The 14,757-nt window shown below is 33.2% G+C and overlaps 9 protein-coding genes across 9 annotated transcripts; 5 read left to right on the forward strand and 4 right to left on the reverse strand.

The window, feature by feature from the left end:
- Window positions 1-1,017: 1,017 nt before the first annotated feature.
- On the forward strand, window positions 1,018-2,763 carry FG379_001087 (putative transmembrane protein; the record flags this gene model as incomplete). The annotated part of the gene is made up of 5 exons (XM_067326690.1): window positions 1,018-1,771; window positions 1,818-1,866; window positions 1,913-2,138; window positions 2,196-2,528; window positions 2,653-2,763. The coding sequence occupies 5 exons, from the start codon at window positions 1,018-1,020 to the stop codon at window positions 2,761-2,763; spliced, it is 1,473 nt and encodes a 490-aa protein (XP_067184339.1).
- Window positions 2,764-3,095: 332 nt separating this feature from the next.
- FG379_001098 (U1 snrnp) lies at window positions 3,096-3,869 on the reverse strand (the record flags this gene model as incomplete). The annotated part of the gene is made up of 1 exon (XM_067326701.1): window positions 3,096-3,869. The coding sequence occupies one exon, from the start codon at window positions 3,867-3,869 to the stop codon at window positions 3,096-3,098; it is 774 nt and encodes a 257-aa protein (XP_067184350.1).
- Window positions 3,870-3,952: 83 nt separating this feature from the next.
- On the forward strand, window positions 3,953-4,633 carry FG379_001109 (uncharacterized protein; the record flags this gene model as incomplete). The annotated part of the gene is made up of 1 exon (XM_067326712.1): window positions 3,953-4,633. One exon carries the CDS (start codon window positions 3,953-3,955, stop codon window positions 4,631-4,633), a length of 681 nt encoding a protein of 226 aa, XP_067184361.1.
- Window positions 4,634-4,741: 108 nt separating this feature from the next.
- On the reverse strand, window positions 4,742-5,260 carry FG379_001120 (60S ribosomal L11; the record flags this gene model as incomplete). Its single annotated transcript, XM_067326723.1, has 1 exon — window positions 4,742-5,260. The coding sequence occupies one exon, from the start codon at window positions 5,258-5,260 to the stop codon at window positions 4,742-4,744; it is 519 nt and encodes a 172-aa protein (XP_067184372.1).
- A 250-nt stretch (window positions 5,261-5,510) lies between these two features.
- On the forward strand, window positions 5,511-8,257 carry FG379_001131 (Fun12p GTpase translation initiation factor IF2; the record flags this gene model as incomplete). The annotated part of the gene is made up of 2 exons (XM_067326734.1): window positions 5,511-5,540; window positions 5,591-8,257. 2 exons carry the CDS (start codon window positions 5,511-5,513, stop codon window positions 8,255-8,257), a joined length of 2,697 nt encoding a protein of 898 aa, XP_067184383.1.
- Window positions 8,258-8,536: 279 nt separating this feature from the next.
- Window positions 8,537-9,736, forward strand: FG379_001142 (TBC domain containing; the record flags this gene model as incomplete). The annotated part of the gene is made up of 1 exon (XM_067326745.1): window positions 8,537-9,736. One exon carries the CDS (start codon window positions 8,537-8,539, stop codon window positions 9,734-9,736), a length of 1,200 nt encoding a protein of 399 aa, XP_067184394.1.
- Window positions 9,737-9,741: 5 nt separating this feature from the next.
- FG379_001154 (F-box domain) lies at window positions 9,742-11,541 on the reverse strand (the record flags this gene model as incomplete). Its single annotated transcript, XM_067326757.1, has 1 exon — window positions 9,742-11,541. One exon carries the CDS (start codon window positions 11,539-11,541, stop codon window positions 9,742-9,744), a length of 1,800 nt encoding a protein of 599 aa, XP_067184406.1.
- Window positions 11,542-11,809: 268 nt separating this feature from the next.
- Window positions 11,810-12,670, reverse strand: FG379_001164 (multi-pass transmembrane; the record flags this gene model as incomplete). The annotated part of the gene is made up of 1 exon (XM_067326767.1): window positions 11,810-12,670. One exon carries the CDS (start codon window positions 12,668-12,670, stop codon window positions 11,810-11,812), a length of 861 nt encoding a protein of 286 aa, XP_067184416.1.
- A 1,051-nt stretch (window positions 12,671-13,721) lies between these two features.
- Window positions 13,722-14,747, forward strand: FG379_001165 (multi-pass transmembrane; the record flags this gene model as incomplete). Its single annotated transcript, XM_067326768.1, has 1 exon — window positions 13,722-14,747. One exon carries the CDS (start codon window positions 13,722-13,724, stop codon window positions 14,745-14,747), a length of 1,026 nt encoding a protein of 341 aa, XP_067184417.1.
- Between the last annotated feature and the right edge of the window lie 10 nt (window positions 14,748-14,757).

Below are 14,757 nucleotides of genomic sequence, written 5' to 3' on the forward strand. Positions count from 1 at the left end.
GATTCGAATTAATTGATTTATTATTGCAACCTAAATTCTCTTCTGAAAAATTATATTTCATAGTTTTTGTCAAAGAAAATGTGAGATAATTAATTTATTAAGAGGAAATTTGCTTAAGATGTTGAATAATAAAATTAGGAATGTTAATTATTATAAAAACAGCTTCCACTTTGTTTAAAAATAATTATTTTGATTAATAATTCTAAACAAATAATATATGATTTATCATGTAAATGAAATACTTTTTCCACTAGTTCATATCTAATTCGTTTGGAAATACAAAATTATGTAACAAATATTCGAATTTCAAACGAAATGTGGTTAAAAGATATTTAATATATTGATTTCAATAATTCGGTTATATTTTGATGTCACAGTACAGTAATTACATAACTATTAAGATTAAAAGTTCAACTAAAAAAAAAGCCGTAGAATTGATTAGTTTAATGGAAGCTTTAATTTCAAATTTTTTATTTTGAATGTTAAATGTTCCAAAATTCGCTTTGGAGGAATAATCTCATTAATAGTGAATTTATAAGCAGTAAGATTGTCAGTTGTCTCTCTCTGGATGATTTAACAATCTAAAAATGCAAAAGAACAAATAAATTATGTGAGAAAGCATTTTATATTTCCCTTGAAGGTAAACTATAGTTAATCAACAATCTACAGTTCTTTAAAATTATTTCTATGAATAATAATAATATGTATTAATAAATAGTTATTGTTTAAGAATGTTAAATACTAAAAAATAGTTATTTGAATTAGTGATGAACAACAAATAATTAAAAAATAGCTAAAAATTTGATAATTGATTTTTTGAAGTCACAATATTCATATTATAATTCTTTATGTTCTCCTAATTAACTCTGAATTAGGAAAACAATGTTTATGCTTCATGAAATATATATCAATATAATTTACAATATTTAAAATCAACTATTTTTTCTGTTAGTGTTTTATTTCAAGTGTGTTGCACACCAACAAAAGATAAAAAAAAAATTGCACTATAAACCTGCAATGTGGAGATTATTTGAAGAAATAAAGGCAAAAACAGATGGTATTTTTGGTGGAACAGGAGGAATAGTCTGTTGTGCCATTTTTGGAGGGATTTTTTTTGTTCTCAGAAAATATTTACCACATCCATCTGAATTCTTTCCTTTTAATTGGCTTTCGCTGAAACTTGGGATTCATAAGCATGAAAACTTCAACATCATTCTAGACATTCTTGATTGTTTTGAACTACAAGAATATGGAAAATATTCTATTAGGGTAAAATGCGGTAGAGAAGAAAAAGAAACATTTGTTTCAACATCAACAGAAAACACACATGACCATTCAAATAATAATAAAATATTTAGCTGTTCATGGGGTGAAAAGTGTATTGTTTTTGTGAGGCAAAGAGAAGATTATTTATTCTTAGAATTAGTTAGTCACGGTACTTTTACTAATTCCACTTTGGGTGAATGTAAAATAAGGATAATGGACATTTTCGAGGCAAAATTTCCAAAAAAGGTCACATATAACATTCAAAGAGGGAGGAAGTACATTGGAAAGGTTACGCTATCATTTTACAGAATCTCTCCAAACATTTTTGTTGACGAAACTACACCTGTTTTGTTTCAGGCTATGATAAATCTACAAACCGATGCAGACATACAAGGTAATAAAAATATATGTGCAAATTTTGATAAAATGTCTGAAAAAGAGCAATTGATATTTTTTTCAAAAGCTTTGCAGGGGAATTTATATTATTTAGAGAATGGAAATAATGGTAAGTTAAATGTTTTAATAAATGAGAATTACTCATAATATTTTAGATAAGGTGAGAATGTTTTATTTCAGAGCAATAGAGGTTACATTAAATAGGTAGGTTAAAAAAACGATAAAAAAAACTACCAAACTATTTTTATAGATGGGAATGGTGTTATTGGATGAATGAAGGCGACTATTTAAAAGGAACTAATAAGCTTGGTAGCTATTCATTTTTGGCAATGAGCGTAGTTATTCCTGATAAATTTGATAGAGATAGGTTTTATATAAAATACCACGACTTTTATGGAACACATGATCTATTCTTCAAAACTGTAGATATAGATCGCGACATCTGGTCTGAAGGCATTTACGAGTTTATCGATAGAGTAAGTTCTTATTTTTTCTTTCAATCACTGTAATACTAATCAATACAATTACTTTAGCTTCGGACATACCTTGATCATATCAAGGAGTGCATACCAAACTTAAGTCCAAAAAGATATTTAGACCAACAGGAAGAAGACGAGTGTGATCGTGAGGAGATCGGAGAAAACAGTGAATTAATAAGGAAGAAGCTGGAGGAGCACTCCACACCAAACAACGATAAAATCAACCAAGAAACGGTTTCAAAGAATACGAGGACCGTTAAAAAGTATAGCTTAGAAAAAGTCAAACAACTAATGGAAAACAAACCGAATTCACCAAGCTCTATAAGAAGGATGAGAATGGAAGTTACTCCAATAAAGGAAGAAGAGGCGGAGTCACTTGTTGGAAGTGTATGAATATCTTAGATGACTCATAATGTGTTAACAAAACTTGAGTCAGCATCAAAAGAGTCAGATACTATCTAGCAAGTTAAGTCCTAATCATCGTCAAATAATTTATTAACACTCTGCTCAGACAGGGATAACCTCTAATACTCAACCATCAATACTTGATGTATGTAGGTGTCCTAAGTCAATCATCATTGCCGAGAGTTCTAATAAGGAATTAAGTGTAGGAACAAAGTAGGAACAGGTATATATAATCATATACAAGTACCAGACTCATTTCCAATTGTTTTTTGCAAACACTCTTCGAAATTAATTGGTGAAATTCAATTACTATCGTACACACTAGTTGCAATAATCTGAAATCAGCAAAACAACTAATAAGCCGAGACGGCGCGCTGAGTTGGCTAGCCTTTCTCCTTTGCAAACGACAACTTTAGCTTTGTATAGGAATTAACGTTGAAGTTGTCCAATAGGGAGATGGCTTCTGTTGCTTGTTTATGGGTACGAAAGTCAACAAAAGCAACTTTGTTATCCTAACAAAGACCATAAGTCATCCCGATGGTATTTTTTTCAACTTACCGGAACATAACGCAATTCCTTGAATCCGCAAATGCTCTGAAAAATATTCCTCATATCTTCCTCCTTACATTTCCCCGAAATTATTTGAACAAGTATAGTTGTGTTTTGACCGTTGGTTTCTGACGTATCTAAGCTCGAATGTTTTGTATGGAGTAGTTCAAAGAAGTGTGGTTCACATGTCGCTCCAGTTAAACATTGTTTAGATATGAGCTGAAGTTTCTCAAAACTGTGCTTTTTTGAAGTATACATGTAGCTGGAATCCCAGTTATTCGAACTTTTAGCTTCATGACTTTGCTTTCCTCCAGAGTCTCCAAGCACATCGATTAGTTTATGTGTCTTGACGTGTTTTAGCCACTGATCCAAATAGAGTTTGTACAATTCAATTCGAGACTTGACGGACCTTGGAACCATTGGTATTTCGTTGTTACTTTTCTCTTTGGGGTAGATTCTTGAGTTCTCTATTGAAAAGTTTACTCTCATGGGTTTTCCAAAAATGCTAGCATTTTTTCCATTTTTAATGGCCACCTCTGCAGAATCAACATTCTCAAATGATATCCATGCTTGACCCCTTCTGTAGAAGGAATTCAAACATTTGATACTTGAGATAACTCCAAATTTAGAGAAAAAACGATTTAGACCCTCCTTAAGCTCCGAAATTGGAATTCTCTCATTTAAATTATTAATGTAAATAGTGTTATTCCTTTTTCTTGAAGAATCCGGAGTTTTACCTGTATTTCTGATTACTTTTACATCGTGATCACTCATTAATTACTAAATTTTAAAGAAAAAAGTTACCTTCTTTTAGTCTTCCCGCCGGGGTAATCACACTAATTTAATTGTACCTTGGAATGAATACAGAGAAGGTATTAGAATTGATATCCAACACATCTGAGGAGTACAAGTCTGCGTTAGGTGGAGAATTTAAGAGAATATCAGATGAAATTAGCAGAATTCGCATAAAAAATACTAATATATCGAAAAAAGGTGATGCTGATCTCGTTTCCGATTTCACTTTCTCAACAAATGAAGGCGAGATCACCATAAAAGTTATAGTAAAGAGAGAAGTTTTACCAAATGAGGATAATATTTTCCATGGAGTCATTCAAACTTCACAGGAACTCACGAGAATGACTTTCCTTTCATACTGGAATAGCAGTAATACCGGTAAAAAAGATATTTTGGAGTATTATCTAGATTTTGACATGAACCTGGGAAAGTCAAACTTTACAAATAAAGATCAGTTTCACAGAGTTTACCCAGAAAACTGTGAGGAATTAAAAAATTTACTACTCCCCTCCTGCGAATTGATATGTTTCTTCGACATACTTATATTGTCATTAGTTAGATCATCAACTTCACACCTAGCCGAACAAACCGATCTTGAGGAGGTTACGAGCCTATTCAGGAATTCTATGATAGAAGATATTGCTTCAGGTATGTGCACTAGTACAGAGTCAGATGACAACACTTCTGGGAGTGAGTCGGATTCAGAGGTTGATTCAAAAAAAAAATGCAAAAGAAATATTTAGAGTAATTTAAATTGATCTTTACTGGAAGGTATAGATATTAATACTAACAATTGCTGGATATATACCGAACAATATCCAAAGCAGGGCTTATCGATAGTTATACAATCATTAGTTCAATAAGATACCATCATATTTTGATTGAAACCATTGCATTGCCTCTTCCTTTGTGACCCTTCCATGTTTACCTACCTTAGTGCGACATTTTCTCCTTAGGCTAACACGATTGCCTGGTCTTGTTAACTGTACAAAGAAATCCATTCCGTAGATACCGGTGCTTGGGTCGTACTTAATACCAAGGTCAATATGCTCATCGATTCCAAAACCAAAGTTCCCAGTTGCAGAGAAGTTTCTTTTGCGCAATTCGTACTCCTTGACCTTAAGACCTTTTTCAAGTATTTCTTCTGCCTTCTCACCGCGTACAGTTACATAACATGAAATTTTTTCAGCTCTGCGAATAGAAAACGATCTGATAGTGAATCGTGCCCTACCAAATACCGGCTTCTGATCAGTCAGTTGTTCCAGTACCTTCGAGGCACGGGTGAGACGATCACCTGACTGACCAACACTGATATTTATTACAAGCTTTTCAATTTTAATGTTTCTCATAGGGTTCGAATCAGAGGCCATCTTTGAAACAAACAATTATATTTCTATTATATACAAATTAAATTGTTATAAAAATGCAATTCTCTAGAGATCGGTACATTAAATAGAATTCCGCTGAAAATAAAGTTGTTTTGTAGACATTCAATGTACTAGATTACAACAAAAAGAAATAAACGAGACAAATTTTTCGTCTCTTGTTTGCGGGCAATAATGCCCGCTATTGATTATTTGTGTTAAATCAAGGATACACATTTTTTTAAGAGAAAGATAAATGTCAGGTAAAAAAAAGAGTTCAAACAAGGTAAGTTAGGTGAATTTGCATAGTATTATGTACATGATTCTTTGTTGCAGACTAAAAATCAGGATTTTGACGACTTGGACGCATTATTGGCGGAGCTAGGGACCTACGAAAAAGTTGACCCAGACACTGAGAAACATCAATGTGAGGAAAAAATATCTGATGAGAAGACATCAGAGGAGCAAGTATCATCTCAAACATTGAAAAATAGGCTTAAAAAGTTAAAGAAGAAACAGGCAAAGTCTCAGGGCTCATTAAACAAGGATGGTTCTGAAGATGTGATAAAAGAATCTAAGCCTAAACCAACGAATGCAGCTGCAAAGGCAGCAGCAGAGAGACTAAGACTAATACAGGAAAATGAAAAGGAAATTAGAAGAAAGGAAGAGGAGGAGAAGAAGTTGGAGGAGGAGTTGAAAAAGAAGGAGGAGGAAGAACTGTTGCGGTTGCAAGAAGAAAGATCACTTAAACAGAAACAGAGAAAAGAGAGAAGAGAGCAACTTAGAGCAGAGGGAAAACTTTTAAGTGCAAGGGAAAAAACTGAAAAGCAGAAACGTGAACAGTTCCTCGAATATTTGAGGCAACAAGATATTGTATCAACGAGCGTAATATCATCTAAAGGAGGCTCAACTTCTAGTTCTGGGTTGGCAACAAGAAAGAAAAAGCACAACAAACTTAACGCTGAGGAGGATATTCTAAAGATAACCTATGCCGTTGATACAGATGACCAAGCCCCCCAGGAGAATACACAGTCAATCCATGACTATGTTTTGGATTCCTGGGAAAATGCTTTAGATGATGAAAGTGGTAAATCTGATAATGATAAAACAGAAAAAATCAGTGTGAGTGATAACTCGAAAAAAGTTGACACTGCTCCAGTGAAATCAGAAAAAATAATGAATGATAATAAGGAAGTGGATAATTGCCAAAAATTTAGATCTCCCATTTGTTGTATATTAGGTCATGTAGATACGGGTAAAACGAAGCTTTTGGATAAAATGAGGAAGACAAATGTACAAGATAACGAGGCAGGTGGGATAACTCAGCAAATTGGTGCTACTTATTTTCCACCTGATATGCTTTCAGAACAAATTAAAAAAATTGATGGCGATTTCAGACTCAAAATACCTGGATTGTTATTTATAGACACGCCTGGCCATGAAAGTTTCAACAATTTGAGATCGAGAGGGTCTTCACTCTGCGATATTTCTGTATTAGTTGTTGATATCATGCATGGATTGGAGCCTCAAACAAAAGAAAGTATTGGCTTGTTGAGAAACAGAAAATGTCCATTTATTATAGCTTTGAACAAGATTGATAGACTCTATGGTTGGATCGAACACAAATGGTCCTCATCTAAACTTTCGTTACTAAAGCAAAAGAACGGTTCAAGAGATGAATTTGAGACGAGGTTAAATAGAGTCCTTTTAGAGCTCTCAGAAGAGGGCTTGAATTGCAGTCTATATTGGAAAAATGACGATTTTAGGGGAAATGTATCAATTGTACCGAGTAGTGCCATAACAGGTGAGGGTATACCTGACTTAATCTACTTGATTGCTCAACTAACTCAGAATTTTATGGGGCTTAACCAATTAAGGCTTAATACAACTGATTTATGTTGTACAATTCTCGAAGTAAAAGCTATTGATGGACTGGGTGTAACAATAGATGTAATATTAGTGTCAGGTACTTTAAGAGAAGGCGATACAATAGTTGTTTGCGGTCTTTATGCCCCAATCGTAACAACAATTAGGGCTCTACTAACGCCACAACCTATGCATGAAATGCGTGTTAAAGGTGACTATATTCATCATCACTATATTGAGGGATCAATGGGGGTGAAAATTTGTGCGAATGGGTTGGATGATGCTGTTGCAGGAACTCAATTACTAGTTCCGAAAAAGAACTGCACAACTGAAGAGTTGGAGCGGTTAAAGGAAGAGGTTATGGAGGACATGGGCGAGATTTTCAAGTCTGTTGATAGAAGTGGAAACGGTGTATATGTTATGGCATCTACACTAGGGTCCTTGGAGGCATTGTTAGTTTTTCTGAATTCCTCAAACATTCCTGTGGTTGCCTTGAATATTGGTACTGTTCATAAATCTGATGTTAGAAGGGCTTCTGTTATGCATGATAGGGGCTTTCCAGAAATGGCAGTCATTCTCGCATTTGATGTTAAGGTAGATTCGGAGGCAGAGTTGGAAGCAAAAAAGTTGAACGTGAAGATTATGAAAGCAAACATTATTTATCATCTTTGTGATATGTTCACTAAATACTATTGCGAGGTTCAAGAAGAAAAGAAAAAAGAAAAATCAAATGAAGTCGTCTTTCCTTGTATTTTGAGCATTATTCCCCAATACATTTTCAATACAAGAGATCCAATTATATGTGGTGTCTATGTCGATGACGGAATTTTAAGACCGGGGACTCCTCTGTGCATCCCAGAAAAAGATAATATGATGATTGGACGTGTAACAAGTGTAGAATTCAACAAAAAACCAGTCAATGAAGGGAAAAAAGGTCAGGAAGTTGCTATAAAGATTCAACCATTTGCATCTGATTCCAATATTACTTACGGCAGGCATTTTGACTATAACGATAAGTTGGTTAGCCGCATAACAAGGGATTCTATAGATATACTAAAAGAGCACTTTAGGGATGACCTATCCAAGGATGATTGGAAGTTGGTTATTCAACTCAAAAAGGTGTTTGGAATTCCTTGATATTGCGAGTAATATTTACTCTGCAACTTACATTTCATTCATAATGTAATATTGTAATTTCCTTTTTCACTATTTTTTAGAATTTGTCAATGTCTTTATTTTCTTGATGATTTTTTTCCTTTGTAAAACAGAGTTTTCCAGATCCCGGCATTCTTTGCGGTGTTTACCCTCAATTAGAAAGTGTGCCCATATTGAGTTAATGCCGGAGGAAGTGATTGTTTGTGGCAGCCATATTCAAACATCACTTTTCCAAATATTTATAGTTACTGTCTTTTGCGGATGACGTTGGAGTTTAAACTTTATAAGATAGAAGATCAAAACAATAATTTTAACATCAAGTTGTTTAAAATAAATGAAAAACCAGATAAATGTGAATACACAACTGCAAAGACTAATGAGAATACGAAAACTCACAATTATTTTGGAATATTCCCCTCTGATTTTTCAACTAGAAAATATTCTAAATTGATTTACAATACACAGTTGGAATGCAAAGTAGTTAGTGATTTTAGAACAAACAAGAGCTTAAGAAATATGTATAATAAGTTATTCAACGATCGATTTAGTTTTAATTTCAAAACAAGTGCAAAAAATTACACAAAATTAAAAAATTGGGTAAATTACAAGCGTTTTGACGTGATGAAATTAAAAAGGTTGTGTATGTATGGGATTCCTTATGAAATAAGAGGAGAAGTCTGGTGCCATCTTTTGGGAAGTGAGAAAATGTTGCTCTGCAACCTGAATATATACCAAAAGGAAATTAATGAGTTTATTGACAGGAAGATAGAAAACCAAATAAATCTAGATTTAAACAGAACCTTTCCAAATATGATATTAGATAGGGGTGCGAACGATTCGGAAATAGTTATGGAGTTGTTTAGAGTTCTTAGGGCATTTTCATCCTTTGACTCCAATATAGGGTACTGCCAGAGTTTGAACTTTATTGCAGCTATTCTTCTCGTTAATATGAAGGAAGAACTTGCGTTTTGGACGCTCGTACAATTAATTAGTCATAAAAGGAATGAAAACTTTATGATTTGTGGGTGGAACAATCTGGAAAATTATTACAAAGATGGCATGAATGGTATTATTTGCGATATGAAAATTTTAAATCGGATATGCGAAAGTATGTTATCAAAAGTTCATGAAAGGTTAGTGTATTTCGGAATTGATATCCAGTGGTTTGCACTAGAATGGTTTCTTTGTTTATTTGTGACAACATTTCCAACTACTGCTGCCCTAAGATTATTAGATTTTATTTTTTGTTTTGGGAGTTGTTCGTTATTTAGTATATCAATTGCAATATTAGATATAAATAAAACTAGGATTCTTTCATCTAAAGATATGGAAGAGTGCATCTATGTAATAAAAAGTGTTGGCAAGTTTTCAGATCCTCAAAAGATAATAAAAAAAGCAATTAAATATAATATTCAAGAAAGTTATATCAATTTACAACGCAATGAAACAATTCTAAATTAGGCATGTTAGTTTTCCCAGATAGGTCTGTCCCTCTCCAAAAAATTCTTTTTATTAGCTTCATATTTTGATAAAAATTCCGAATAAAGGATTTCTCTGGATTCAAGTACTTCTATTTCAGGAGTTGAATAGGAGCCTGAATTTTCAAGGAGCCATCTTTTAAATAGTCTTTTTTCAATAGAAAGTCGATATATACTAACGCATTTAAATGAGGGTGGTATCTCCCTCTGTACTCGCCTGTAAAAAATTTCACTTCCAATTTGGCAACACCCAGATAAGTCTAACCATTCCAATTCTCGGCATTCAGATAATATATTTATTAGCGAACTTAATTCAAAGTTTAGGCAATAGGAAAGCTTAATCCCTTTTATTTTGATAAGTTCGGTATGTATTTTGCTTATTGATTTTTCAGTGATGTTTACACAATTTGAGATATCTAGAAACTCAATTTTTTTGCAATTCATAAAAATAAACTCAAGGTTCTGATCATCGACAGTGCAGTTCGCTAGTATAAGAACTTTCAAATTTTGCAAATGTTTAGAAATATGCACAAATTCTTCTTCAAGGATACCTTTACAACCCTTCAAATTCAAATATTCAATATTATTCCCACAAAATTGCAAAAAAGATAGTTTAGTAATATTATAACAATTCAGGAGCTCAATTTGTAACAACTCTAATGAATTGGGATTTTCATTTTTGGTTTTGACCTCATTTTGCCCGGTAAGTCCTGACAATTCTAACAATGAGTCATCCTCAAAGAAATAGTTAGGCTTATCTGTACTTCCGATTTTTAGATATTTAAGAGACTTAATATTTTTTAGTGTACTGAAAGAAGTTTTACCATTTATTTTTTTGCAATCAAGAATTTCTAAAGATTCTAGATTTTTCAATCTCAAAAAGAAGAGTTTTAGTATTTTATCTGTGAGTTTTTTTTGTTGATTGATACTAAATTTCCTGATATTAGTAGATAGGTTCCTTGAAGTTGCTAACTTTTTCAGCTCTATTTCATTCGTGAAATCCCTATTAAATACCAAGCTTTTCAGGTTTTTGTAGTTCCCATTTATTTGGAACTTAATGGCGACTTCAGGAATAATCTTAATCTCCCACATATTGTATTGATACAAATTGAAAAATCTACGACAAGTTAATGGAATATTTGTTGATTCAAACAGTTCATCTCTGAAGAAAATAGTGTTCTTTGAATTTCCCAAATTGCATATAGGCTTAGTAAGCATTGAAAAAATGTTATATAAAATTTCTTCAGGTAGAATTGATAAATTGTTATTTTTATTTGAAGTGTTATACCTTCCTAATGACAGTGAGTTTAGCTGATTAACTGGTGTATTTGCAATTTTTGTATTACTGAACTTTCTTTTTTTAAATTTTGGAGTGTCTAATTGGCCATTATTTAGAATGGTTCTTGTGCTTACTGTATTTGAGTAGATTTGTGTAGCCATTTCCATCTTCAAAGGTGGAGTTAAGCATTCTTGTGATACTTTTGAAACTTTCTTAATAAAAGTAATCAACGAATTTGGGTTTGCATTTGATATATAAACGGTAGAAAATGATTTACCTACAATTGTTAACTTTCCATGGGCATAAAACTTCCACGAAATAAAAGAAATATCATTTATTGAGAAATTTACCTTGCGGATAAACCCAATAATAGTTATTTGTAGGTCGTTATCAACCAATCTATAAAGTATTCCAGATTTTTTGATATTTGATTTGGGCTTTAAATTTGCGCCTAGAATATTAGCTTCAACATTGGAGCTAATAAATATCCAATCAAGGTTACTCTGCATTCCCACTGGTTTAAAATGTATAAATGCTACCCTTTGTGACTTAGTTCCCAAGTAGGTAAACTCTCCGGGGGGTAGGGTGGGGAAAGAGGCGGATTTAACTTAGAACTAAAAAATATTAGAACAAACACAATAAACTGCGGGACTAAAAATAAACAAATCATCTAAGAATCTAATAATAGAGCAAAATGCATGTTATAAATGAAATATTTAAATAGTCTGGAATAAACAAAGAACTTCCTGATTTACAATTTACACTGAATTATTCTTTCTACATTGTAGGTTGAACGAAATTTCCCTCTGCCATTACAGGTGGACCGAAGTATGCAAGAGCATTTCTACTCTTATAGTACTCGTTTCTCACTGCAGATTGGGTCATTTTGATGCGAGATTTAAGTGCAACATTTTCAAACAAACCTGCCCACAATGTGATGTGAGTTAATGAAATTGTTGTGAAAATAGTAAAAAGAGATCCAATAATTTTGCAATCTGGAAAAATTATCGTTAGGAACATAAGAAATCCAGATATTTTACATAGTATCACGCTTGCAAACCCTAGCACTTCTCTTGTACCATCACTTGAATAAACCTCAACCAAAAATGCAGCGAATCCAAGTAAAGTGAAACCTACACTTGTAATTGCAAGGCCCGCATTAAACATACATTTGATCACATAATTTAGGTCCAGTCCAGATAGGGCATTTCCTTCGTAATATCCTACATTTGAGTACAATGTAACTGCAACTAAAACAAGACCCAAAAGTGTAATTAAAGTTCCTTGACCTAGTGCTTTGCAACCCGACCTGAAACCTCTAGTTTGACAAATACTTCCGTCGTCATCCATAAGAATTGTTGAGATATTTAAACATAGAACACCAACTATCATCAATATCATGAAGAATAGAGCAATTCCAGTTGACTGTTTTGCCTCGCTAAATGGGCTTAAAAACTTGATAACATATAATCCACTTCCGTTGAACAGGGAACAAATCGCTACTCCTAGAAATCCTAGTAACATCATTCCAAATCCAAGTTTTAAATTATTTACGAGGAAGGTTTCGAAAAAGAGTGGTTGTGTTGGTCCTCTTCCTTCTGGGGCATCCCCTGGTCGTACAACGTATGTAAAGAACATGTTTTATACTCGATGTGATTTGCCACCAAATTAATAAAATAGAATTTATTTTATATTTTAACTTGATTTAAGGCCAATAAAAAGTTATTCACTACCAAAATGGTATATTGATTTTCCCTTCTTTTCATTTGCACAACATATGTCTCTCATACTCATTTTTCTATGTTGCACGTACAGTTCTCCATGCGTAAGTACACGCTTCCACAAGACAATTCCCTCACAAGAAAAAAAAAACGGAATATGATACTTTAAGAAAAGAAAATATTAATATATTAATAAGTATAAATGTAATGAAGATGTCGTTTTCAAAAGAAGTCTTAACAATTTAACTGTCAAGGGGACAAAAAAAAAAAAAAAGTAATTCTACGTGTTTTTTTCCTGAATTTCCTCTATATGTTTCAATTTGTGTTATTTTTGTAAGTGAGAAACGGAGTTATATTCACAGATATATTCCGCATATCCAAGTCTAGAATATATTTCAATCTAGTAGAAAAGGAAATGGACAAGGTGTTCTTCAAAATTACACTTCGAGGTATATTGGTGGGATTTTAGGGGGGTCTACTTTAATGTAAGCATGTAGCTCTTAACACTTCAAAGTATTAATTATCTTTGTGAGATCATGTATAATATTTAACGGTTTTAAGATAATGAATCACGACAAGACACCAACATGTTTTGCCGCGAACCTAGAGTTTAATTTTTTGTTGTAGAGGACGATAAACGACATGGCGGATTTGTGTGGCATGCATACGTATCATAACAAATGCGCAAAAATAAATCGGAAAGTGGGTAGTAATAGTGTATAATTAAATACATACGTATTATTGGAGGTTGTAGTAGACAAATTATGTGTACGAAGTTGTCTATAAATTGAGAATAAAACTTAAAACGCATACACACTAAGGTTTTAGATTAATATTTGGGAAACAGTGTAACAAGGTGTAAATAAAAGGAGGAAGGAACATAGCCTAGTTAACTCATATTTTTGCCCAGTTGTTACTTTGTTTTATTTGTTTGAGTTCATTAGTGGTTGAAAAGATTCGAAATAAAAATGTATAATCAACAATTTTCGGGAGAGGAACCAATGCTTTATCAAGGCAGAGGGCCAAGCAAATCAGCTACAAACAAATTCAATGTCTCTGCATCAAGTGGAATGCAGGTAATGAACGATGGGATAATTGACGATGAGATGTTAAATGAGAGAGGTGAGGAAATCACACCTTTGATAACTAACTTCTCATGCATAACGTTAAGAACAGGGACATTCTTGCAATGCGCAAGCTTATTGGTTCTGATCGTTCTGTATAATGTGTTCGGCAACAGTGGTCTATTTACATTTGACTTATATGGTAATGGTGGTACTTTAGCGGAGGATTTGAGTTATTATGCAGGTGTTGTTTCCGTTCTTTGTATTTATTTCATTGGAGTTCTATTTTTATCAGGGTTCCAGGAATTTATTTCGGATAATTCGAAGGCACCACTAGGTTTCAGGGCAGGTTCAAGGTTACTTAATACGGCTAATATTATACAGATTATTGTAATTGCCTTAAGAATAACGCAATTCTCGTTTACATACAGCTATTTTAATCAGAAATGGTATGGGAAGTTCAGTCAAACGAAAGGTGATTGGTGTCTGTACAACTTTGGGATAGTTTGTGAATCAATAAGCCTGATTATGTATGGTGTTGCTTTCTTTTATGTTGAATCATATTCTGATGTCGGAGTCGGTGAACAATATGCGTATTGGATGTTTTCATTATTCACATTGGCAGGATTATCAGAATTACTTATGTTGTTTACGGGGTTCGGTAGTTTCTTTATTTTGTTCTTCGCGGCGGCATTAATAGTTGCGTGTATATGGGCGTTCCAATTTGAGCCACTACTGGAAGCTAATTCACCATTACTTTTCTCAAGAGATATAAATGCAGATGTATTGCCGAAAGAGACACCAATGGATGATGTGAGTATCGATAAAAATCAAACAGTTAACAACTTCCAGCCAAACTTTACCTATCAACTCTATGCAGGTGCAACTGGAGTTCCAAATGTTTCTAATTCATACGGATCCGAGATGTAGTCTATCAAAC

Source organism: Cryptosporidium bovis (assembly GCF_009768925.1).
Source record: "Cryptosporidium bovis isolate 45015 chromosome Unknown contig_20, whole genome shotgun sequence".
In the NCBI taxonomy this organism is placed as follows: Eukaryota; Apicomplexa; class Conoidasida; order Eucoccidiorida; family Cryptosporidiidae; genus Cryptosporidium; species Cryptosporidium bovis.